Genomic DNA, 24,140 nt, shown 5'->3' on the forward strand with positions numbered 1-24,140 from the left:
TTTCCCTTGGGAGTTTTATGTACGCTTTCAGGCCTTACATTTAATTCTTTAATTCATTTTGAGTTGATTTTTGTGAACAGTATAAGACAGGGGTCTAATCTCACTCTTTGTCATGTAAATATCCAATTTTCCTAACACCATTTAATGAAGACACTCTTTTCTCCATTGAGTATTCTAGGCTTGCTTGAATATTGTTGGCTTCTGTGTCAAATAGAAGTTGGCCATATATGTATGAGTTTGTATCTAAGCCCTTGATTCTCTTTCATTGGTCCAAGTGTGTGTTTTTATGCCAGTGCCATACTGTTTTGATTACTATAGCTTTATAATACAGTTTGAAGTAAAAAATTGTGATCCTCCAGCTTTACCCTTCTTTTGAGGATTGGTTTAGCTTTTGTGGTTCCAAATGAATTTTAGGATTATGTTTTATGTATGTGTAAAAAATGCCATTGGAATCTTAAGAATTACACTGAATCTATAGATGGCATTGCCTTAGTGTGGACATTTTAAGGTTAATAATTCTTCTAATCTATGAACACAGGATATCTTTCTATTTGTGTCTCTTCCAAATTTACTCCTAAGTACTTTATAGTTTGTGATGCTGTTGTAAGTGAGATTATTTTCTTCATTTCTTTTTCTGATAATTCATTGTTAGTATATAGAAACACCATTGATTTTTGTATGTTGATTTTGTATCCTGCATCTTTACTGAATTCATTCATTAAATTTAACAAGTTATTATTTTTTTTTGGTTGAGTCTTTAGGATTTTCTATACTTAAAATAATGTCATCTGCAAATAGACACACTTTTACTTCTTTCTTTCTTTCTTTCTTTCTTTCTTTCTTTCTTTCTTTCTTTCTTTCTTTCTTTCTTTCTTTCTGATTCTGGTGACTTTTATTTCTTTTCTTGCCTAATTGTTCTAGCTAACACTTCTAGTACTATACTGAATAGGAGTGGTAAGAGTGAGCACTTGTCTTATTTCTGATTATAGAGGAAAAGCTTTCAACCTTTCACTGTTAGAATATGATGTTAAGTATTGAGTATTGTCATACATGGCCTTTATTATGTTGAGATTCTTTCCTTCTATACCTAATTTAGTGACAGCTTTTATCATGAATGGATGTTGAATTTTGTCGTATGCTTTTTCTGCATCAATTGAGATGATCATGTGATTTTTATCTTTCATTCTATTAATGCAGTATGTCACATTTATGGATTTGCACATGGTGAAATATCTTTGCATCCTAGGGATGAATCCCACTTAATCATGCTATATGATCCTTTTAATGTGCTATTGAATTGGTTTGCTAGAATTTTGTTGAGAATTTTTGCATTTATATTCGTCAGGGACATTGGCCTATAGTTTTAATTTTTTTGTAGTATCTTTGTCTGGCTTTGGTATCAGGGTAAATGCTACCTTGTAAATGAGTTTGGCAGTGTTCCCTCCTCTTAAATTTTTTGGGAAGAATTTGAGAAGGATTGGTGTTAACTCTTCATTAAATGGTAAAAATTCAGCAATAAAACCATTTGTCCTGGACTTTTGGGGAAGAAGATTTTGATTATTGACTCAATATCCTTACTTGTTTTTGGTCTCTTCAGATTTTCTGTTTCTTCATGATTCAATCTCAGTAGGTTGTATGTTTCTAGGAATAACTTATCCGTTTCTTCTAGGTTGTCAATTTTGGGGTCTCTGCTCAGGCACCATTATAACCAGATCTGTAGGATGGACTATGCAACTTCCCAGGTGTTCTGGTTAGGCTTCTTGGTCAGATAAGGCTGGAAGCTATATTCATCCCTGGTCAGGGCTTTGAATTTCCTTCCCAGCCCAGTCTCTATATCATAGGCTCCTTTGCTGATAAGGCTTATTGGCTGGGTACCTGAGTCGGGCAGGAGTATCCATCAGTATCCCTGGCCAGATAGTGCCACTAGCTCAGTTCTGCAGAGAGACAGAGCCAATGAGTGGGCTCTTCACTCAGGCGCTGCTGTAAGAGGGGCTGTAGGGTAATCTACACAGTCTCTGGGATGGTCTCAATAGGTTTTCTGGTCAGGCAGGACAGAGGACTATCTATACTCAGCAATAGGCAGGAGCCATGAATTTGCTTCCTCATCTGGATGGGGTGATCGAAGAGGTTCCCAGGCCAGAAAGGCTTATTGGCTGGGGACCCAACTCAAGCAGAATGGTTCCCTGGCCAGAGGGACCACCATTTTGGCTCTGCAGATGGGCAAAACCACTGTGTCAGATATCTACTCAGGCACTGCTGCTAGGAGAAACAATCTGCCAAGATCCAAGTGCTGGTTAACGTAAGCCATGTTTCCCTTCTCCATCTCATTCTGATCTCAAATGGTTAAGACCCACGGATACCTCCCCCCCAATACCTATGGGACAGGACCCAGGTGGGCCTTCCAGGAAGCAACCCACAACTCTGGAGGAGCTGGATGTCTACCTTGGGCTCTCTTTTTCCCACCAGAGAAACCATAGCTCTGGGAAGCCCTCTCAGTGCAGCACTATACTAGCCTGGGAGAGGGCAGTGCAGTCAGAGCATAGCTGATTGTCTTACCCTTCTAATGTGGTCCTTCTCAGTCTCTGTGGTTTCAGGGAGATTCACAGCCTCACAACCATACCCTGGGATTTTCACAATGGTGTCTTGTCTGTGGATACTTGCAAGATGGTCTTTTTGTGAGGGGGACTGAAGTCAGGAAAAACTTATGTCACCATCTTGATGACATCACTCTCTATATATTTCAATATAAATGTAATTTTGTAATAATAAAATTAATTATAATTTAAAGTTAAAGAAAATTAAAATAAAATGCAAATTGGTCCATATCATTCTTGAACTTATAACCAACCACTCAATGATTCTATATAACCTAGTAGATAAAGGCTAAGCTTCTTAAAATTACTTACAAATCCCTTAATAATCTGAGTCCAACCTTCCTCTCTTGTATGAACTTTCCTTTCCCAAATCCATACTTTATTCTTCTGCAGTGCTGAACCGACTATAGTTCTCCATGCACTGCATATGTATATGTTGTATATGTTGTACCCAGGTGTGGTTTTACTTTATATTTCTCAGCCTCTCTTCCATGTAGAAGACTCTTTCTATGCATTCCCCTTTCCTTTAGTTAAAATCTGATATTTTAACTTGCCAGGCACTACATACTCTATGATGTATTCATTTAACACTCTAGTTTGAATTAGTGGTTCCTATATGAGCTATGGCACTCATGGCTCACAGCAGTACCTGAAGTGCTACCAGAGAGCTGATAAATACCAATGATCCAGAAACACTGGAAAAATAGATCAGCTTAAATCCTTGAAATTCAGAGATTTAATATAAGTGTGTATAAAATTATGATATTAATGGAATTTATCTGGAATTTTCCATCAACGTATGTCCTTTGTATATGTTTTTTGGAGCTCATGACATTGATTACATGTCTCAATTGTCCCTTCTCTTCATAGCTAATGGAAAAGTTGATCTGAATAAAGTGACGGATGGCGTGAAAGCTGTCACGGGTGATTGAGAAGTTAATGTAAACATAGGATCCTAATTTTTACAGAACTGTTTTTCTTCATGCCTTAATTGCTAGGCTAATTCTATCATTTTTACCTCCTATTTGTTTAAGGTTTTCATAACCAGTAGCCCAGAAATTGGAGAATTTTCTGATGTATTCTTCACGAATACACTTCATTTTCCTTATTTTAAGACAGCCAAAATGTACAATAAAAGGTGAAATGGATCTTTGGAAAAGTCCCTGGTAATTACTTAAAGGAGAGGTGATACATTCTTCATGTCAATAGAATTATGAAGATAAGCCATCTGCAGCTTGAAAATTGACAAAAGAGATCTATAATACCCACTTTGTGTCATTGTCATTTTGAGTATGTTAGTCCAAGCCTCCCAAGAAGCAAAAGCCGGGGCAGGGTTAAACATGCCAGGACATTATTAGGGGAAATGCCTGCGTAAGAGAAAATAAGGAGGATGCCTGAAAGGCTGGGAGGCTGTCAGACTGCAGGGCAAATCTGTCACCAGGTGAAGGAAAGAGGAAGAAATGTTTGGGCGGAAGCATCCTAGATTGTCATGCAGTCTGAGGAGGGCCTGGCAAAAGTGCTTTCAAGAATCCTCTGGTTAGAATCACCATCCTGTATCTTCCAGGAACAGGGCTCCCCTAGTATCTTGGCTGCACTTGTGATTGGCCAGTGCCAATGATACATATGGCATTAGTGCAAAAAAACACAGGTTACTTTCAAAGCAGAAGGTGGGGCCCTTGGTTAATTATGTTCTCCATAGTTGGAACTCCTGTGGATACATTCTCATGACCACCGTTGAGAGTGCCATCTCTCTCTCTCTTGTTTTTTTATTAAGTATAATTTATTGTCAAATTGGTTTCCATACAACACCCAGTGCTCATCCCAACAGGTGCCCTCCTCGATGCCCATCACCCACTTTCCCCTCTCCCCTACCCCCGATCACCCCTCAGTATTGTTCTCAGTATTTAAGAGTGACAGTGCCATCTCTTATTAGCCTTTAGAAAGCTGGGGCACCTGGGTGGCTCAATCGGTTAAGCGTCTGACTTCAGCTCAGGTCACGATCTCACGGTCCGTGAGTTGGAGCCCTGCGTCAGGCTCTGGGCTGATGGCTCAGAGCCTGGAGCCTGCTTCTGATTCTGTGTCTCCCTCTCTCTCTGCCCCTCCCCCATTCATGCTCTGTCTCTCTCTGTCTCAAAAATAAATAAACTTATTTTAAAAAAGGCAATTATGTTTCCATAAATGACATTATCTCCATGTATTTGGGCAGAGCTCAGTGATCATTACTTTCCCCAGCTCATAATCCTATTGTTTTAGCATCCTAATTTAGTTTAATTATTTGCAATAATTTGATTGTACTTAAATTCCATGTATGTCATTGTTTTAATCTTTTTATTAAGGAGAAAATGTTGATGTCAATAGCGTTAAAGCTGTTCTGGGAAACATGGGGATCGAGCTCAAAGGTAAAGAATGCTTGGAGCTGGTGAAAACTCTTCCTTTTAAGGGTAAGCATTTTAAATATTGATGTATTCAAAGAGAGGTTTTTTTTTAAGTTTATTTATTCATATTGAGAGGGTGAGAACATGTGTGAGTTAGGGAGGAGCAGAGAGAGAGGGAGAGCGAAAGATTCCCGAGCAGGCTCCGCACTGTCAGCACAGAGCCGGACTCAGAGCTCGATCTCACAACCCGTGAGATATGACCTGAGCCAAAACCAAGAGTTGGATGCTTAATTAACTGCACCACCCAGCTGTCCCCAAAAAGAAGTTTTAGATTTCTGTGTCTGCGAGAAGCTCTAAAATTATCTCCATTTCCTAAGTTCTAGAAAATAGAAAATCCATTTCAAAAAAAATTTTTTTTAGAATGTCCACTTATACCTGAAATGAATCCCTAAGTGGTTTTACTTTTAGATTAGGAAGCAGCATTTCCATTACGATGGGTCTTTTTATCAATAGTGAAAAACAAACAAGGAAAAAACAAAGGTTAAACTGGGATTTGTGAAAGAAGAAAGGATTAATAATTGGAAGTGAATAAAGGCAGGATTGGGAAGAAGAACAGAGGTGTGCATGATGTGCTAAATTTCACCCGATTTTCTCTCAAATTTTATTAAAATAAGAGAAAACTCTTGAAAAGTCATTTTTCCTAATTTCTCTGTGATTTTCCACATTTCTCTGTGACTTAAATTCTGCCTTTTCTTATAGATGATGACAAGATCTTTCAAAACAGGTTGCTAGAAGTTGTGATGTCTCTAAAAGGTACGTGAGGAGCATAATGAGAGTGCAGACCAATATGGGATCCTTGCTTTTATACTGTTTCCAAGGTGTTAGTGGTTGCTGCTATACTGATCATATATACTGACTGCAAATTTATGCTCCCACTGAAGATCAAGCTTCACGTTAGCTGCTGATCTTTTACTTTATATCTAGGAAGAAAGCCTTCTACTTTCTCAAGATTCTTCCAAACTTTTCAAGAGAAAAAATACCAGATTTCAAGTTTGCATAGCAAAATGTGACAGACAAGATTAGCACTGATTCAGGGAATTTAATCAGCTGCAGATAAATACTAAACTGGGAATTCAGTCATCAAAACTTACTGTTTAGAAGTAAAAAATGTTTGCCTCCAGAACTAGAATTCACTTAGCATTTATTCAATGGTATTTAAAACTTTGTATTTTATAGTCTGATCCCCAAGACAAATCTCACGAGAAGTGACCTTCGTTCTAATGTCATAGTTGACTTTCTCTATAGGCATAATAAGGTCCTTAGTCTCTTGTTCTAAAATTGGTGTGTTTTTTTTTTTCACATTTTAGAACAAGGATTATTAACCTTACTACTAAGGGGGGTCTGTGAATAGGCTTTAGAGAATATATGACCCCCCCCCTCCCGAAATGATATGTAATCTTTGTGAACACTAGCATATAGCTCATGCAATTCACAACAGGGCATGTGTCTCTAAAAGCTTTATGAACCTCTTTTTTGAAGTTACATAATTTTCTTCATGGACTCTCTTTCCTTAGATGGGAAAGTCAATGTCAACGACTTGAACGCAATACTGGATAATATGGGAATCAAGCTCTCAGATAAGGAACTTGAGGCTCTGACTCAAAATCTCCCTGGTGATGGTGAGCAAGTTTCCAGATACCATAGTTCCATGTTGGGAGAGCTTGGACAATAAAGGTTGCGAGGGAAAGGGCCCTTAGGAATGGTAATCTACACTGATAGTAGGAAGCTATAAGTACGGGCAAAGCATGTAAACAGCATATAAGCAGCCAGCTACCAAGTCACCGTGAAAACATTGCCCTTTGTATGAATGTCTTTTATGTTCTTTACCCATATTATGGTCACTAGAGGACAGTCTTCCACATTTTAAAAAGAAACATGCAGGCCACTTAGATGACGGTACTTCTGAATTTCTTCCCATTACTAATGCGTATAGCTTTGAAATGGTAGAGAACTATAAGTAAAATTAATATTTTTGAAATGGCATGTTTTTATGTTTAGGCTTTTCTTTCTAGTATTAATGAAGACAATGAAAACTGAATAAATTAATAGCCTAGAAAGATATTCTTCAGTAAATAGTTCTTAAGTAAGCATATATAAAGTACTTAAGATAATGCCTGGCACATAGTAAGTTAGGATTTATTATATTTATTCCCACATTGTTTTTCACGATATTTCATGAGTCTTTTATATCTCATTATGACTTTAATTTTCTTTTGCAGTTGATAGGAGGACTTCTCCTAAAACACCGATGAAGGAACTGCAAACTTTTACAGGTAAATGAGAAGTTGATGTAAATCTAGGGTTTCGGTCCTTTATAATAGTTTTTTTTCAGTGGTATTTCTGGTATCTTATAAATTCTGATGTTTTATTTTTAAATATATGAATCCTGGATTGACATTAGGAAAGTTTCTACACTAGGATACAAGACTATATGTCAATTTTAAATCCTAAGTTTTCTGTTACTTGTGCAAGTAACATGCTTTGGGTCACAAATGTTTAAATGAAAAATATCTAGAAATGTATAGAAAATGGCATGGTGAAGCTTAGAAATGATCAAGATAATGTATTCCTGATATCATCAATAATTCTTACCAAAGCAAATGTTTTTGAAGAATAATTTATATACGAATCTGCGTTATCTTAATTCACTCATCAGATTTTATTCTGAAAGTTGTTTTTTTCCAGCTTTAGGAAAAAAGGTCTTTAATTTATAATAAATGTGGTATTTTATTACCATAAGATACCATAAGATATGCTCCTAAAGATATGCTTTATTACCATAAGATATGCTCAACGGTTCTGCAATTGAGAACATCTTCGCCTAACACCTCATCTTGATATTAGGATATCATTAAACTTCATAGAACATATTTTACAACTTGATAGAATACCAGAGTTCCAAAAGCTTATATGTCTATTGTTCCCTCTCTTAAAAGATGAGAAGGTCGATTCTAATGACCTGAAAATTTTCCTGGGAAGCCTGGGGATTGAGCTCACAGATCAGGAAAAAGAGAAGCTACTGAAAACACTGCCAATTGACGGTGAGATTGATAGAGGTGTCATGGAGGTCTTTTGTTGGTCTTTAGGTCTGTGTAAATATTTCCAACTTTGTTTCTATTTATTTTTCTCCAAAAGTATAAAAGAAAAAATATTAAATTGAGTTTTAAGTATATAGAAACCTGTTACTGTCGCTTAGAATTTATATTGGAAGTTAAATAACCCTTTAGACAAGAGTTGACATTAACAGCTAAACATATTGTTACCTATCAAGCTACTAATTTGTTCATATCATGAGAAGAGAAAAAAAAAGAAAGATTGGAGATCCATGACAAAAAAATAAAGATGGGAAGCAGAAATTTAAAAGCACAGGGAAGCTATACTCATGTTTGAGCAAGGAGACTTCCTCAGGTACTGGAATAAAGAAGTTTGTCACAAGGAGAGAGGTTTTTGTTTCCAAACTTCATTATATTAGATGAAATAAACTAAAAATTAGAGACAACTCTTCTTAAAATGTTATTTTTGAAATTATTTATTTAAATTATTATTTATTTCACACCATTTTTGTGATTTCATGTTAATTTCCCCATTGCATGAATTATGGCTTTTCTTACAGCTGCTGGAAAGGTATATCACAACAGGTTGCTAAAGGGTGTGAAATCTCTCAATGGTGAGTAAGACCCAATTAAAAGTCATACTGTCTGACATTCCCCAACTTGACACTTTTATTCCAATTATGAATTCTGGCTCCTCACTTTGGTATCATTCCTTATTTATGATTCTTGCAGTCTACCCACATTTTAACTGATAACAGCGTATATTTTATCTTGTAGGAAGTTCCATATGGAACTTGCATTTTTTTTCAACTCTGTACACCCCTTCTCCATGCACGAAAAAATCACTTCACCTTAAACAAACAAACATAATAAGTAAATAAATAGAAAGTTGATATGCATGCAGAATTTTGGCATAATACACTTTTTTTTTCATGTTCCTACCTTCTGTCTTTCCTAAGGGGGAAAGGTTCATGTAAATAACCTGGACAACACCCTTAAAAAATTGGGACTTGAGCTCACGGAAGAGGAACTTGCAAAGCTGTCCAAAAATCTACAAGTTGATGGTGAACACTACAGATGTCCTCAGGCCATTTTTTAATTTTTCCTTTATATCTGATAGGTTTGAAAATAGATTTAATTGACAGATACATGTTAGAAAGTTTGGAGGAGAGCCCAATTTTATTTTTTTTACTTAAGTCTTTAATTTTAATTCCAATATAGTTAACATAGAAAATTATATTATTTCAGGTATACAATATATCAACAATTCTATATATATGTGATAAGTATACTCTTTAGTCCCCATCACCTGTTTCACCCATTCCCCCACCCACCTCCCCTCTGGTAACTACCAGTTTGTTCTCTATAGTTAAGAGTCTACTTCTTGGTTTGTCTCTCTCTTCTTTTTTTTTTTTCTTTGTTTACTCATTTTGTTTCTTAAATTTCACATATGAGTGAAATAGTATAGTATTTGTCTTTAACATTTCTCTTAGCATTATACTCTTTAGCTCCATCCATGTTGTTGCAAATGGCAAGATTCCATTCTTTTTTAAGGCTGAATAATACTCCATCACACACACGCACACGCACGCGCGCGCGCACATGCACACATGCACACACACACACACATATGTGCTACGTCTTTATCCATTCATCTATTGATGGACACTTGGAGGAGAGCCCAATTTTAAAGTCAGAATAAATCTTGGATCTTCATTACAATTAACCTAAAACAGCATCATCTTTCCGTAAATATACCAAAAACTGCAGAGGGTGCTGTCAGGACTCTAATAGCCTAAATAATAAGAAAGCAAAATAATAGGGATATGAAAATCTATTTATAGAGAAGTCAAGCCATTCTTCTATCTATCCTTCTGTCTAATGAAATCTTCACTCGAAAATGTGTTCAAAGATTTTTATCATAGTGCATGAGACCTTCAAGCTCCATCTGCCTGTGTGGACATATCTTCTCTCATTTTTCTAACTGTTCAAGCCATGTTGAGCTGCTTGTAGTTTCACATGCATAGCATGATGTCCCTGGACATTTTTCTCAACTTCTCCTCCATGTGAAGTCTCTTCCATCCTTCCATATTTCATATCAACTGCTCTGATACATTAATGTAGTTCACACACATCTCCTGCAGGAAGCAATCTTAGAACATACCAAGCTGGATTAGTGGTCCCTTCCTCAGCTGTTTGTTGGTACATGAAGTAAAGTTACCAGAATACCTGGCCAACTCCAATAGTATCTTCAGCTATGGCTTATAATGGCATCCAAAATACTAGGAAGAGCACACTTTTCCTGACCCAGTTTCTAGTATACAAGAGACCTTTGTATTAATGGAGATCATCTTAACTCCCTGAGATCCAGGCATTTTCTAAATGGTCTCAGGTAAAATGAAGATGTAAGGAATTTTTAATGGAATTGTTTCCTTAAAATATATGCCTTAAATTTGTCTTCTGGGCTTCTGACATTATTTTCATTGTGCCTTTTCTTGTAGCTAATGGAATGGTTGGTCTGAAAGAGGTGATGGATGGAGTAAAAGCTACTACAGGTAAGAGAGAAATTATGAATCGAAAACATTTAGTATTTATAGTAATTATATTGCATCATTATTGCTCAATTGCCATATTAGTTATGGCATTTATTTGTTCATTAAATTACTAGCAACTCATTTGTTTTCTGGTATATTTTTTATTTGTATATTTTGCTCTTCTCTTTTTTAGAATGGCCAAACTCTGTACTAGTGAAATAATATATGAAGTAAAATTTTGATAAAGACTACAGATAACTGACAAAAAATGAGACTAACAGATCTTACCTTATTTTATACATTTATTTGAATAAGTAATTTATAATATTCCAATTGAATAGCAGATACATAATGTAAATCTCACAGGGTTCAGAGTTGCCTTGCCATTGTCATTGTGACTGTGACTTCTTTTATTAGCACTTAGAGATCAAATTCTTTTTCTGTGAAAGTCATCGTCAGTATATCTGGAGAGGTCTCATTGGCCTATGCTCTTTATTCTGTACCGATTTAATCTACATAGCCATAGATTAATTTTCCCTGTTTGGAGTCATTAGATGATCCTTTAAATTCGTATATATGTAATGATGTCTATTTTTTTAAGGAAGGGAGGTTGATGTCAAAGATGTGAAAGCTATTCTGAAAAACATGGGAATAGAGTTCACAGATAAGGAACGTTTGAAGCTGCTGAAAAATCTGCCTTTCAACGGTAGGCATTTATATACTGATGTGACCTTAAAGTCTTCTTTGAAGCTTTTAAAGATTTTTTAATTTAAATTCCAGTTAGTTAACATACAGTGTAATACTAGTTTCGGGTGTACAATTTGGTGATTCAACACATCCACACATCACCCTGTGCTCATCACAAGTGCCCTCCTTCATCCCCATCACCTGTGTCACCCTTCCCTCACCATCTTCCCCTCTGGTGACCATCAGTTTGTTCCCTATAGTTAGGAGTCTGTTTCTTGTTTTGCCTGGCTTTTTTACCCCGTGTTTGTTTTGTCTCCTCTTAAGCTTTTTTTTTTTTAGAAACTCAAACTATCCCCATTTACTAAGATGCAACAGTAAATAAACAAACAAATACCAAACAAAATAATTTAAATGTTCACTCATTCTAGAGGGAAATTTCCATCTATGCAGTTTAACTCTCTGTTTTGGAATAATCATCCCCATGATGCTGACTCATGCCATCAAGGGGACTACATTTCTGAGGCTACCCTTACCTTTTTAGATACGTATAGGCAATTGTGGGAAGCAACCAAGGGAAAGAAGTGGTGTTAGACTAGAAGGGGATAAAAGGTCAGAGGTGATATTTTCCAAAAAAGCTGTGTATGTTATAGAGTGCCTTCTATGCTAAATTTTAGATAGACTTGCCATATTATAAACTTTCCCTAATTTTCTCTCAAACTTTATTTTAATGAGGGAAGTTTCTAGGGCAAATCATGAAAATCTCAGTTTTACTAAAGTTTTAGTGAATAGCCACATCATTTCTCTATGACCTTAATTGTGTTCTTTTTTATAGATGAAAACAAGGTCTTTAAGAACAGGTTGCCAGATGGTGTAAAGTCCCTTAAAGGTGAGTGAGAAACATAATAAGAATACAAATGAATATGAGATCTTCATTTTATACTGTTTCCAAGATGTGAATTTGAATGCTGCCATCTGTCATATGTACTGATTGCAAATGTATGCTTTTTTGGACCTCAATCTTTATTTTAGCAGTTGAATCTGATGTTCTATCTTGGAAGTAAAGCACCACACTTTCTTGTCATTTTCGAAATTTTCAGGAAGAGAAATATCAAATTTCATGTTTACATGGGAAAAAATATAAATGATTAGCAGTGATCCAGAGAACGTAATAAATAGAAAAAACTAAATTGGCAGTTCATTCATCAAAAGTCAACCTACTATTGTTTAGAACTAAATAATGTTTGCCTCCAGTACCAGAATTCCCTAAGCATTCACTGAACACCATTTTCTCAACCAGATTTTTTTTTTTTAATTCATTAAGAAAATCGAGGCTGGCAAGAGTGATAGCCCTCAGCTTTACATCTTCAATCCCTCCCTATTCAGGTATCTTTAAGCACACCCATGTTAGTATAAAGGATGAGTGAGAAGTCCCTCTTCCTCCTCAAAGCTTACCAGGATGCCCTTGACTCCACTGTCTCCCGTATCTTTTAAGACCTTGCCCCACTGGCCATTTTCAACCTCTTCAGCCCATTCACATGTTCCACATACACCATCCTATAAAATAAGCAAACTAGAACTCTCCACACCCCTTTTTGGCCACAACTCAATCTCTTTCTTCCCTTTTTCATCCATTTCTTGAGAGACTTTTCTGTACTCTGAGCCCATATTTCTGTACCTTATTCTCAAACTAATTTCAGTATTAAATGCCATTTAAAACCTTGTGTTTCTGTAGGCTGGTCCCCAAGACAAGTCTCAAGGGAAGTAGCCATAGTTCTAAATTTGTAATTGACTGCTTAGAATATTTTGTCTCTGTGCTAAAATTGTTGAACATTAATTTATTTTTTTCACTTTAGAGCAAACATTTTCTGTTTGGTCCGAAGCAAATTTTGTGAATAATGATCTACTGCTTAAGAAATTCACAATGGGATATGTGTATCAAAAAAGTGTAAGAAATTCTCTTTTGAAGTCATTTAATATTCCTTATGGACCGTCACTTTTCTTAGGTGGGAAGGTCAATATGAACAACCTGGGCACTGTTCTGAACAACCTGGGGATAAAGCTTGCAGATACGGAACTTAAAGATCTGGCTGAAAACATACATGTTGGTGATAAGCATATTATCATATATACTAGTTAACCCCGGAGAGAGGTTAGTTACAAGAAACTTGGGGGGGGGGGGGGGCGGGGAAATGCCCTTTTTCATAGGGAGAAGGGAAGGCCCAAGAGCAGTGTGAGACACCATATCAATGACTAAAACACAGAGAATGTCATTTGAGTTTATGAGTATCCAGTTAACAAAGTCAAAATTAAACCAGTTTTCTATATGTGTGATATGTATGACTTTTATGTTCTCTGTAAGTATCATGTTTAGTAGTTGAGTCTTTCCAGTTTTGAATACAAGAATGCAGATTCTTTAGACACATTCACTTCTAAGTAACCTCCCCTTACTAACACAAATAAATTTGAGATATTATAGGCCAAACTGCACCATTGCGATTGCGTGGTTTTCATGTTTAGAATTTTCTTGTTATTCATGCTTGTCTTAGAATAAAAGTGGACTAGAATAATAATCTAAAAAGTGTGTTCAAAAATATTTGTTTAAGTAAATATTAGCAATTATGATGGGGCCTGACACATAGTTAAGTGCAACTGTTATAGTTCTTCCCATGTTTTCCCACAAACTTTTGTATTATATCTAGAATGTAATATTTGAAGTCTATATGATATATGAGATCCATAATATATGGGATCTATAATATACTGCGATTTTATCTTCTCTTATAGTTGATGAGAAAATTCCTCTAGAAACACTGATGGAAAACATCACAGATTTTACAGGTGACTGAAAAGTTACTATAAAATTAGGATTCCAATTATCTACATTAAATTTTGGTTTTTGCTAATATTTCCTGGTACTTCATCACTGACTTGTAAATTCTGACATTTCTCTATATTTATTAATGAAATATTTGCTTCTAGTGTTACATGTATTGATATAAAATTATCTGATTTTGCAATGAAATTACCATACTATTTCTTGCTTTCAAATTCTACAATCTCTGTTGTTTATGCCAATAATGTAATTCACTTCACCAGTGTTTAATAACCACAGTATAGAATGGCACAGCAAATTAGAGAGTGAAGCCTAAAATTGATGGAAGTAATGAATTTATTGTATTTATCATATAATTCTTATTTTTTAAATTAAAATACTTTTTCAAAGAAAAATTCATATAAGCATCTATTTTTCTTTTTTTAAATTTTTTTTTTTTCCACGTTTTTATTTATTTTTGGGACAGAGAGAGACAGAGCATGAACGGGGGAGGGGCAGAGAGAGAGGGAGACACAGAATCGGAAACAGGCTCCAGGCTCCGAGCCATCAGCCCAGAGCCTGACGCGGGGCTCGAACTCACGGACCGCGAGATCGTGACCTGGCTGAAGTCGGACGCTCAACCGACTGCGCCACCCAGGCGCCCCAAGCATCTATTTTTCTAACTAATAGATCAAATTTCATTCTGAAAGTAGTCTGTCCTGATTTTAGAAGACTCTCTTGTTCACATTAAGAAAATAAATTTGACCTATCATCTACATTGATTCTGTAGTTGAAAATGTTTGTTTGTTTTTATTACTGTAGTTTTCAGTCTGAAAACAAGGAGATGGTATTAATTATCCTAAAATAACTTTTTTCATTAGAAATAATTACTATTATCTGGAGGTGCCTGGGTGGCTCAGTCGGTTAATCGTCCGACTTCGGCTCAGGTCATGATCTCGCAGCTTGTGAGTTCAAGCCCTGCATCAGGCTCTGTGCTGACAGCTCAGGGCCTGGAGCCTGCTTCAGATTCTGTGTCTCCCTCTCTCTGCCCCTCGCCCACTCGCTCTCTCTCTCAAAAATAAGTGATAAAACATTTAAAAACTTAAAAAAAAAAAGAAATTATTACTGCTATCTGAAATGAAGATGTATACCAAATTTCTTATTTTCAAAGGTGAGAAGACTGAATCTAGTGAGCTAAAAAATGTTCTGGGAAATCTCGGAATTGAGCTCACAGATGAGGAACTAGAGAAGCTGCTGAAAATACTGCCAATTGATGGTGAGTCATACAAGTGTCTGTGGGAGCTTCCAAGGAAATTAGATTTTTGCAGATCTGCATGAAAATTTTCACTTCTTCTCAAACATGATGGAACATTTTAAAAAAACTAAAATGTAAGCTACATCTTAAAACAGTAAGTGTCGTTTAGAGTTTATTTTAGAAGCCAAGCAACTCCTCAGATGTAAGTTGCCATCAGAGCCAACAAATGTCTACTGTCTCCCTTCAGGGCTTATACCATAAGAAGGAAAAAGAGAGAGATAAGCGAGCAATGGAAGAAATTAAAAATAAAAGTCAGAATTAAAAAGAAAGCAAAGAGATATTTGTACAGTACAGTAGGCCCACTCAAGGGGACCAGCTTATCATATTGAAAAAGCCTTCTCTTCCTTAATTTCACTGTTATATAAAGATGAAAATTTTAGGTGAAACATTTTTTAAAAATTTTTTAATGTTTATTTATTTTTGAGAGACAGAGAGTGATAGAGCACGAGCAGGGGAGGGGCAGAGAGAGAGAGGGAGACACAGAATCCGAAGCAGGCTCCAGACTCTGAGTTGTCAGCACAGAGCCTGACGCGAGGCTCAAACTCACAAACTGCGAGATCACCACCTGAGCCGAAGTCAGACGCTTAGCCACCTGAGTCATCCAGGCACCCCATAAGTGAAATATTTATAATGGTACTACCGAATTATCATCCACATATTGTACAAGTAACCCAATATAGCATACAATTAAGTGAATTCTAATGTATTCACCACATTCATCACAACAATCAATTTTAGAACATTTTTATTATCCCAGAAAGATATTCCATACCTATTAACAGTCACCTCCCAATTTCTCCATCTCCCTCAGCCCTGGGCAACCACTAATCTATTTTCTGTCTCCATCAGTTTCCCTATTCTGGATATTCCACATAAATAGAATCATATAATACGTGGTCCGTAGTGACTAGTTTCACTTAACATAATGTTTTCCAGGTTTATCTCTGTCCTGTTATGTATTAATACAGTTGACGCTTGAACAACACGGGTTAAGAGCACTGACTCCCTGTGTAGTCGAAAATCTGTGTATAACTTTTGACTCTCCAAAAACTTAACTACTAATTGCTTACTGATGACCAGAAGCCTAACTGGTAACGTAAAGTCAATTAACGTACATTTTGTTGTTATATGTATTATATACCCTATTCTTACAATAGGTAAGCCAGAGAAAATAAGATGCTAATAAGAAAATCATAAGGTGGGGCACCTGGGTGGCTCAGTCAGTTAAGCGTCTGACTTGAGCTCAGGTCATGATCTCACGGTTTGTGGGTTCGAGCCCTGCATCAGGATCTGTGCTGACAGCTCTCTCTCAAAACTAAATCAACATTAAAAAAATAATTTAAGAAAATCATAAGGAAGAGAAAATACATTTACAGTGCTATACTATAAAAAAAAAAAACAAAACCCACGTATAAATGGACCTGCACAGTTCAAACCTCTGTTTTTCTAAAGTCAACTGTACTTTGTTTCTTTTCGCTGCTGAATAATAGGCTATTCTATGGATATAACACATTTTATTTATCCATTCGTTGGTTGATGCGCATTTGGATTGTTTCCACATTTTAGCTATTATGAATAATTCTCCTATGAACGTTCATGTACAAGTTTTTACATGGATATATATTTTCATTTGTCTTGGGTATATACCTAAGAGAGAAATTGTTGGGTCATATGGTAATTCTGTGTTTCACCTTTTGAGGAAGTGCAGGCTGTTTTCCAAAGAGGCTGCATTACTTTCCATTTCCACCAGCGGTGTATCAGAGTCCCAGTTCCTCCGCATCCTGGTCAACACTTGTTACTTCTGTCCTTTGATAATATCCTAGTGGGTATGAGGTGGTATCTTATTCTGGTTTCGACTTGCATTACCCTGATTGCTAATGATGTTAAGCATCTTTTCATGTGAATATTGGCTAAACGTATACCTCCTTTGGAGAAAAATCCACTCATAACCCTCATCCGTTTTTAAATTTGGTTATCTTCTTCTTATTGAATCGTAGAAGTTCTTTATACATTCTAGATACAAGTCCCTTATATTTTCTAGATAGAAGTTCCTTATCAGATACATGATTGCAAAAGTTTTCTCCTGTCCTGTGAATTATCTTTTTACTTTCTTGACAGTGTTCCTTGATGCACAAAAGATTTTTAACTTTGATGATGTCCAGGGTATAACTTTTTCTTTTGTTGCTTGTGTTTGGGTGTCATATATTACAAAAATGTCTAATCTAAGGTTAAGAAAATTTACAGTCATGTTTTCTTTCAACATTTTTATAGTTTTAACACTTACAATTAGGTCTTTGATCCATTTTGAGTTACTTTTTGTATAAAATGTGAGCTAGGGATCCAAAAGAATATTCTCTTTGCATGTGACTGTCCAGTTGTCCCAGCACCATTTATTAAAAAGACTGTTCTTTCTTCATTGAATGTGCAAGTACCTTTGTCAAAAATCAGCTGACCAAACATTGGAAGGTTTATTTCTGGATTGTAAATTCTATTCCATTAATGTATATATCTAGTTTTATGCCAGTACCTCCCTGTCTTGATTACTGTCACTTTGTAGTTTTTAAACTCAAAAGTGTGAGTCCCCTACTTCTTTTTCCTTTTTAAGATTACTTTTGCTTTTTGGAGCCTGAGCTTTATCATATGAATATTAGGACCAGCTCATCAGTTTCTGCAAACAAACCAGCTGGAATTTTTTATAAGAATGTATTGACTCCGTGGATCAGTTTAGGGAATATTGTTACATTCACAGTATTAAGTCTTCCAATCCATAAACATAGGATGTCTTTTCATTTATTTAGGTCTTCTTTAATTTCTTTCTATAGTGGTTTAGAGTCTCCAGAGTATAAGTTTTGTACTTCTTTTGTTAAAATTATTCTTAGGCATTTTATGCTTTTCATGCTCTTGTAAATGAAATTGCTTTCTTAAGTTTTCTTTTCATTTGCTTGTTGCAACTCTATAGCAATACAGTTGATTTTTGTATGTTGATACAAGACTGCATTTTCTGCTTCTGAAATTATTCAGTTCATGCTATTTTTGTGAAACTCGTATTCATTCTACCATTACATGAATTATGACTTTTCTTACAGCCAATGGAAAGTTATATCGTAATAGACTACTGAAGGCTATGAAGTCTCTCAAAAGTAAGTAAAAAACGAAATTATAAGGCATGTTATCTAGGTCTCCAGGTACACCATCCAAGCATGAATCTTGGCCCTATATAAGCTTTTATTTATAATTCTCCCAGCGTAACTACATCTTACCTGCTGTTAATATACACTTTCTCTTGGCAGGAAGTCCACTGTCTTCTTAGATTTTTTTCAACTTTTTCTCAAGAAGAAAAACCAACCCTGGCAAAAACAAACAAAAAACCCTGGTTGTTATTGAAAAGCAATGGTCAGCTACAATAATCACTAATAAGTCAAGCCAGTAAACAAAAAAGAACCCTACTTTTTATGCAGAGTAATTAAGTTAGTGGTCTGCAGTTCTGTTTGTTCCAGCACCTTAACCTTGTCTTACTTTGTAGGCTTGTCCACAAGAATAGACTAAAGGAAATGCGGTTCTGACTCCATTGACTTTCTATTTGAGTCTTTAAGTGGAAAAGCCTATTTGGGATTTCAGCCTTGTCAAAGTGTAATAATAACAGAGGCATGAAATATATTTTATCTTTTGTTTCTTTTGTTTTAATAATATGTGGTCATTGAAGTTAATAATAGTTTTCCTAAAAAACATTTTTAAATTTTACTATTATACAACTTTTTTTTTTCAAGTGTTGCTTTACTGTCTCTTTCCTAAGATGGGAAGATTAAAAAGAATTACCTCCATACTAGTTTGGGAAATATGGGAATGGGGCTCACAGACGAGGAATTTGCTGGATTGTCAGGAGACCTACAAGTTGATGGTGAGTACCAAAGGTAGCATTCAGGATCTATTTATCTTGATCTTCGATTTAAAGGGGTATCAATTAAAATTATGTTGTGAGACAAATTTAGCTGGACTTTATTATACTCTAAAAACAAAGTGTATCTTTTTCTGAGCTCATGTCATTGATTACATGTCTCTTTTGGACTTCTGTAGCAAACGGGAATGTTGATCTGCATGACGTGATGGAAGGAATGAAAGCTATTACAGGTGAGCACAAAGTCACTATAAACCTAAATTCCCATTGGAACACTGACTATATTTTACCATTAACCTTAAATGCCATGTTGATTCTGTTACTGTACTCCGTATTATAAATATTTGCCCAGAGTTGGGCTTTGTGGTATTCGTGTTTTGGTAATAAAATTTTAGCTTCAAGTCTTGGTAAGAAGACCCTTACTCTCTTAAAAAAATAATCTAAAAATAACTTTTTTAGAGTCACTAAATTTCCCTCACGAGCCTTTCTCTTTCTGATTAAGGGAAAGTTGACATCAAAAACCTGGAAACCGTTCTAGGTGACATGGGAATCAAGCTCACAGACCAGGAACTTGAAGATCTGAAAGAAAACCTGCCAGTCAGTGGTGAGCACGTGAGATACCATTGGATTTTGAGCTTTAGGTGTTATGTACCGTTAGCAATGAAAGGAATGGAACGAGGGAACTTTTTACGCAGAAGAGGTCCAGATTGTAGATGGGACAAGAACACTGACAAAGAAGTTGAGAATGTAGTATTTGGACACAGGTGGCATGGCCACTAGAAGAGTCTGCGAAGTTCTGAGGACAACAAAGTTTGCCTTTCCAAAATGGCCGCTTTTGAATCTCATCTTTTTGTTATCAAATTCAAGAGTTGATATTTTATGAAATAGAAAGTCAAATTTACATTTTTTAAATAAGTATATTTTTAATATTTTAAATCTTTTCTTCTGTTCTATATTCAAGCATATTCTTTGAATCAGCTTGAATTGCTGAATGGCTATTTAAAGTGCATAACAAAATGCCCAGTAACAAAATGCTGTTATAATCTGAAGGGGAGGAGAGCGTTCTTATGCTATTTTATATCATTTTATGAGCTTCAAGTTATGTGTTTTTTCTGTTACAGTTGATAATACAGTTGCTCTGAAAACTTTGAAGGATGAAGTGAAAGCTTTTACAGGCAAGAATTTGTTATAAATGATTTGCAACAAATTGTGGTTTACACTAAAAATTTTAATAGCATTTTCTCAAAATTCTACTACTGCTTTACAGATTCACATACTTTCAGTATTCATTTTGATAAATATGTGCATCTACTGATCAACATCTTAATCTAACATTATCTGGGTTTATAAGTAAAACAAAAGGACTATTTCTTCATTGTAAGTCATATATTCTTTGATGCTTTTTTTCAGTAAAAGTGCCTGGCTCTTATTTATACACCCAAACCTAGATGATCACAGCAAAAGCAGGGTGGAGCTGTAGAAATAAAAGTCCATTACCAACAGCTAATTACATAGTTTTAACAAAGTAAAGTAAAATATGTCACACTTTGTTAATTGTGTCTTGTATCATACTAACCGTCTCTTGACCTTATTTCTGGATAATTATATGACCAGATTTGCTTCTGTACTATGTGATATCATTCCCAGTGTTAGGGATACATCCCATTTGCTAATATCGAGGGACAAATTCTATTTTTTATTTAGCATTTGACTCTTTTTATTAGAAAATCTTTCACTCCATCTTTCCTTTTCATTCTGGTATCAGAGTAAGGACTAGAGCAGCAAAAGTAAATGTTTAGATCATGTTAAATAATCAGATTGTCCGTTAATAGTTTAACCTGTAACTATTCTGTCTTTTCAAAGGAGAAAAGGTTGATTCCAGGGACCTACAAAATACTCTAAAAGACATGGGGATTGAGCTTACAGACAAGGAGGCCAAGCAACTGAGGAAAACACTGCTCCTTGATGGTAAGTGAATGCCACATAAATGCCACCATGCCTTCCAGGGAACCTGACTTTATGGGTCAGTGCGAGCCATTCTTAATCTTTTAGTAGTACAGTTTTGTCTTAAAATGCCATAAATTAATAGAGAAAGGCACTTCTGACTTGAAAAGAAATTCTTTCATTACCTCGTGGAACACAATCTGAAATTCATCACTACATTGCCATATAGTAATCTGAGTGACTAATACTATCCTCTCAGATTGGTATTAGTTTTGCAATAAGAGCAAGGAAACATAATGAAGGAGAAAGAGGACATCAGTAGAATAAAAAGGAAGAAATATTTTAATGTATTTTTTAGAATGGCACCATGGGAGAGTTTAATAAATGTCTGTAATTCCAAAGAATGGGTAAGTTTGTCACTGTGGAAAACACCTATCTATCTCTATCTATCTATCTATCTATCTATCTATCTATCTATCTATCTATCTATCTAGAGCACATGAGCAGGGCAGGGGTAGAGAGAGAGAGAGAGAGAGAGAGAGAGAGAGAATCTCAAGCAGGCTCCACACTCAGCACAGAGCCTGACATGGGGTTCAGTCTCATGACGGAGATCATGACCTGAGCCCAAATCAAGAGTCAGATCCTTACCGACTGAGCCAGTCAGGCACCACAAACATTTATATTTTTAAATGTCCACGTCGTATAACTATAAAATAAATGCATTTTTAAAGCAAATCATTGAAATGTATCTTTCTACAATCATATAATTTGTAATGTTTTGGTTTTCTGGAGATCTGAATTGTACTTTTTCTTACAGCCCACGGAAAGGTGTTTCAAAGCAGGTTGCTGAAGGATGTGAAGTATAATAAAAGTGAGTAAGAAGCACAAAGATGAGGCATATGAAATATCCTTAAGCATTAAATTTATATCACTAGGATATAACACCTTATTTTGCTTCTTGTACCACATCTATGTTTTTGCTGGTAGTAATCCTTACTTTATCTTAGATGAAAAGTTCTCTACTGCATTGTGGTTTTTTTTTTTTTTTTAACGTTTATTTATTTATTTTTCAACGTTTTTTATTTATTTTTGGGACAGAGAGAGACAGAGCATGAACGGGGGAGGGGCAGAGAGAGAGGGAGACACAGAATCGGAAACAGGCTCCAGGCTCCGAGCCATCAGCCCAGAGCCCGACGCGGGGCTCGAACTCACGGACCGTGAGATCGTGACCTGGCTGAAGTCGGACGCTTAACGACTGCGCCACCCAGGCGCCCCCCGTTTATTTATTTGTTGAGACAGAGAGAGACAGAGCATGAACGGGGGAGGGGCAGAGAGAGAGGGAGACACAGAATCCGAAACAGGCTCCAGGCTCTGAGCTGTCAGCACAGACCCCGACGCGCGGGCTCCAACTCACGGACCATGAGATCATGACCTGGGCTGAAGTCGGACGCATAACCGACCAAGCCACCCAGGCGCCCCTGCATTGTGTTTTTGAAGCTTTCTCTGAAGAAACAATTATATGAACAGAAATAAAGATGGAAGGAAAGTAAGGAGGGAAGGAAGGAAGGAAGGAAGGAAGGAAGGAAGGAAGGAAGGAAGGCAGGCAGGCAGGCAGGCAGGCGTGTGCAAGGGAGGAAGGTGGCAAGGAGAAAGGAAGAAGGTTTGGGACTTACTCCAAAATGTGAGCAGAAGCAAACAAAACAATCTCAGAGTAAGAGTTTAGGAAAGGACTATAATTTCTACTTCTTGGTGGAGATTACTGGTTATTGCTCTTTAGTTACACTTGCTCAGCCCTGCCCCACCTAACTTTTTCCTGGGCCTGTATGTTTAACGTTTGAGGAAACAAATTCTAATTCTAACTCTGCTTTTAACTCTTTATTTTTTTTATTTTTTTAATGCTTTTTTATTTTTAAGAGAGAGACCAAGAGAGATAGAGTGCGAGTGGGGGCGGGAGGGAGCAGAGAGAGAGGGAGACACAGAACCCAAAAGCAGGCTCCAGGCTCTGAGCTGTCAGCACAGAGCCCAATGTGGGGCTCGAACTCACAAACCATGAGATCATGACCTGAGCTGAAGTTGGACGCTCAACCAACTGAGCCACCCAGGTGCCCCTGCTTTTAACTCTTTAAATTGTAACTCAGCTTGTAAAGAGCTGTACATATATATTGTCGTTTTGTTCTTTGCTCGAAAATTTTAGCAGTTATGCTAGATTGTGAAGTCATTCTCTTTTAGCAGTATATTCATGTAACAGCACCAACTATTACTATCTTAAAGAGATATTTGCACCCCCATGTTCATTGCAGCATTATCTGCAATACCCAAGACAAAGACACAACATGTCTCTTGACAGATGAATGAAGAAAATAGAATATATATATATATATATGTACATACATAATACATAATAGAATATTATTTGACCGCAGAAAAGAAGGAAAGCCTGCCATTTACAAGGATGAAACTTGAGGGCATTATGCTAAGTGAAATAAGTCAGACAGAAGAAAACAAATACTATGTGAAACCTCCTATGGGTGGAATCTAAAAAACCAAACTCATAGAAACAGAGACCTGATTGGTAGCTGCCAGAGGCAGGGGGTTGGGGAGAGGAATAGGTGAAGGTAGTCAAAAGGATGCAAACTTCCAGCTATAAGAGGAGTAAGTTCTGGAGATATAATGTAAGGCACGTTGACTATAATTAACAACACTATCATATTTTTGGAAATTGCTGAAAGAGTAAATTTAAAAGTTCTCACCATACACACAACCAAAAATGTAACTATGTGAGATGACAGATGTGTTAACTAACCTTATTGTGGTAATCATTTTGCAGTGGATATATATGCATATATTGTACACCTTAAACTTATACACTGT

At 36.2% G+C, this 24,140-nt stretch overlaps 1 protein-coding gene across 1 annotated transcript; it reads left to right on the forward strand.

Annotated features, from left to right (window-relative positions):
- Positions 1–4,934: 4,934 nt before the first annotated feature.
- Positions 4,935–22,140, forward strand: LOC147571249 (EF-hand calcium-binding domain-containing protein 13-like; the record flags this gene model as incomplete). The annotated part of the gene is made up of 20 exons (XM_086696509.1): positions 4,935–5,035; positions 5,729–5,782; positions 6,544–6,648; positions 7,249–7,302; positions 7,966–8,070; positions 8,643–8,696; positions 9,042–9,146; positions 10,584–10,637; positions 11,218–11,322; positions 12,136–12,189; positions 13,307–13,408; positions 14,088–14,141; positions 15,287–15,391; positions 18,517–18,570; positions 19,224–19,328; positions 19,505–19,558; positions 19,828–19,929; positions 20,447–20,500; positions 21,189–21,293; positions 22,087–22,140. Coding segments are annotated over exons 1-20 (1,540 nt in total), but the record flags the coding sequence as incomplete, so codon positions are not given.
- Between the last annotated feature and the right edge of the window lie 2,000 nt (positions 22,141–24,140).

This window comes from Puma concolor, unplaced genomic scaffold, assembly GCF_028749965.1.
Source record: "Puma concolor isolate L17-30 unplaced genomic scaffold, mPumCon1.1.hap2 unalloc_scaffold_38, whole genome shotgun sequence".
Lineage (NCBI taxonomy): Eukaryota > Metazoa > Chordata > Mammalia > Carnivora > Felidae > Puma > Puma concolor.